Raw genomic sequence first — 2,147 nt, forward strand, 5'->3', positions numbered from 1 at the left:
CTCTCTCTCTCTCTCTCTCTCTCTCTCTCTCTCTCTCTCTCTCTCTCGGTCAGTTACAAATGGAATGTTAGATTAAAATTAATTAAATGTCAATTGCCAATGATATAGGCATTTATCATAGTGGTAACATGAGTATTATTTTAGTTTATTTGACAAAAGGAGAAGGAGGACACTAAACCACACACAACTACCACTTTAGTTTCAGTTATCTATCCGCCTACTGCAGGTTTTAGCTTATCATAGATGTCAAACACAAGAGACCAAAGAAGAATTAAGGATACAATGGCAGAGAAAGGGAGATAGACGGAGACAGACGCACAATAAAAACACTTGGACACAGACAGGTTTATCTTGGACAGGAAGTTGAACACAGGTTAACAGGAAGCAGCAAGGGACAGGGGGCTGTGGCTCTGATATAGTGTGTGTGTGTGTACGTGGCTATTCTAGCAGATAAGAGTTTTCCTCGTAAACAAAATGCGTGGGAGTATGCTTTCATGTTGAGTGTGTGTGTGTGTGTGTGTGTGTGTGTGTGTGTTACCCTCTGTTAGAGCATGGCACCGTGGGATAGTTGAGCTCACAGGAAGGGTTAACTCTGAGCCAAATGAAATACAACTCATTCTTCCTTCTCCAAGGAAAATAAACAGATCAGGCTGGCCGCCACTGGTGATAACCATCGACTAGCAGCACCTTAGGGAGCACACGCACACAGACATGTTTTCTGTCACTTCGAGGACAAAGCCATTAGTTTATCCGTTGTCCTGCAGCTCTTTTGATGGAATCTGTTCTCTTTCTGTTTCATTTTTTCTGTCTTTCTTTCTCTTCGTGTCTTTAGGTTTTAGTGTCTGCTGCTCTGTGTTTCTCACTAAACATCACTGTTAGATAATCACATTTACACACTTATCTACATCGGTCGGATGGTTAAAACGAGTCCCAACTATAGAGGGGAGGAGACAGATAGGCACCACACACACACACCCCCAGCACACACTCTTCCCAGACACACACACGCACACACACTCCCGCCCACTTATGCTACTAATCACACACACTCTCTCTTTCTCCGCCAGATCCTCTGACACGGAGCAGTCAGACTGAGACAAAGAGAGAAGTGCAACAGACTGTAATAGATAAAAGGAATAAGAGATCAGGAAGAATTAGAGAGAGAACAAGACAGACAGGATTACCATTTCATCTCATTCTCCTCACATGGGCATAAAGGGGCAAAGGAAAAACTTGTTGCAAGTTTTTGGATTATGCTCAAACTGCTTTCGGTCTCCCTTGGAACAAAAATACTAAACTTTCTTGACCTCCATCCCACACACACACTTTGTGAGCGTCTCCACCATGTCTTGGGACTGCGGGTTGAGATATGTGTTCATGCCACCTGTGTTGCAGCTGAGCGGGGTGTGTGCGCTGCGGGATGGCGGCGGCAGCGGCGGCGGCGGTGGTGGCGGCGGCGGGGGAGGAATGGGGACCGTGTGCGGGCGTGAGGAGCTGACCAGCCGGCTGGGGCTGGAGGCCGTTCAGCGGCTGGCCAAGGACGGCTGTCGACTGCTGCAGAACCACAACTACCGGCTGCCTGAAAGAAACCAGGCGGTGAGTAGGGAGTCATTTATATCAGACAGTTTTCCTCCAAAGGACTGATGTTGTTCTGCGAAGTCATTGGTCAAGATGTGGCTATATGGTTAGCGTGAACAGAGAGCAATGCGCGTCATCATGTGGTAAATGCCGTCATTACTGTCGTCACTTTTTAAGCACACAGACACCCTTCAGGTCTGAGTTACTCACGTGTTCAGGGTCAGGGATCATGTGAGTAAATCTTGGATCAGTACCATCCTGATTTGTGTTGCTGTCAATCTAAAGGACAGACGCACAAGTACACACATATATATCATGTCTGCTTACTTCTGTACTGTACTGTACTGTACTGCACTGACATGCACCCACACACACGCAAACTGAAGATATCGTTGCATTCATATCACTTTAGATTAAATAACCACCGGCTCTCTAGCTTGTCTGATGTGGGTGTTAATAATGGCTTAGTGCAATGTGAGCCCATACCCTTTTTACAGTCTGTAAAGTGCGTCTGTGTTCACGTGTGTGTGTGTGTGTGTGTGTGTGTGTGTGTGTGTGTGTGAGAGAGT

General features: G+C 46.3%; 1 protein-coding gene across 1 annotated transcript in view; it reads left to right on the forward strand.

The window, feature by feature from the left end:
- Positions 1–2,147, forward strand: part of rapgef5a (Rap guanine nucleotide exchange factor (GEF) 5a) — a 39,283-nt gene that overhangs the window by 18,896 nt on the left and 18,240 nt on the right. Inside the window, exon 9 of the mRNA XM_031853702.1 lies at positions 1,396–1,596. Coding sequence (XP_031709562.1) covers positions 1,396–1,596 — 201 coding nt within the window. The remainder of the gene's footprint in view (positions 1–1,395; positions 1,597–2,147) is intronic.

This window comes from Anarrhichthys ocellatus, unplaced genomic scaffold (genome assembly GCF_004355925.1).
Source record: "Anarrhichthys ocellatus isolate YVR2014 unplaced genomic scaffold, GSC_Weel_1.0 scaffold14, whole genome shotgun sequence".
NCBI classification, from domain to species: Eukaryota; Metazoa; Chordata; class Actinopteri; order Perciformes; family Anarhichadidae; genus Anarrhichthys; species Anarrhichthys ocellatus.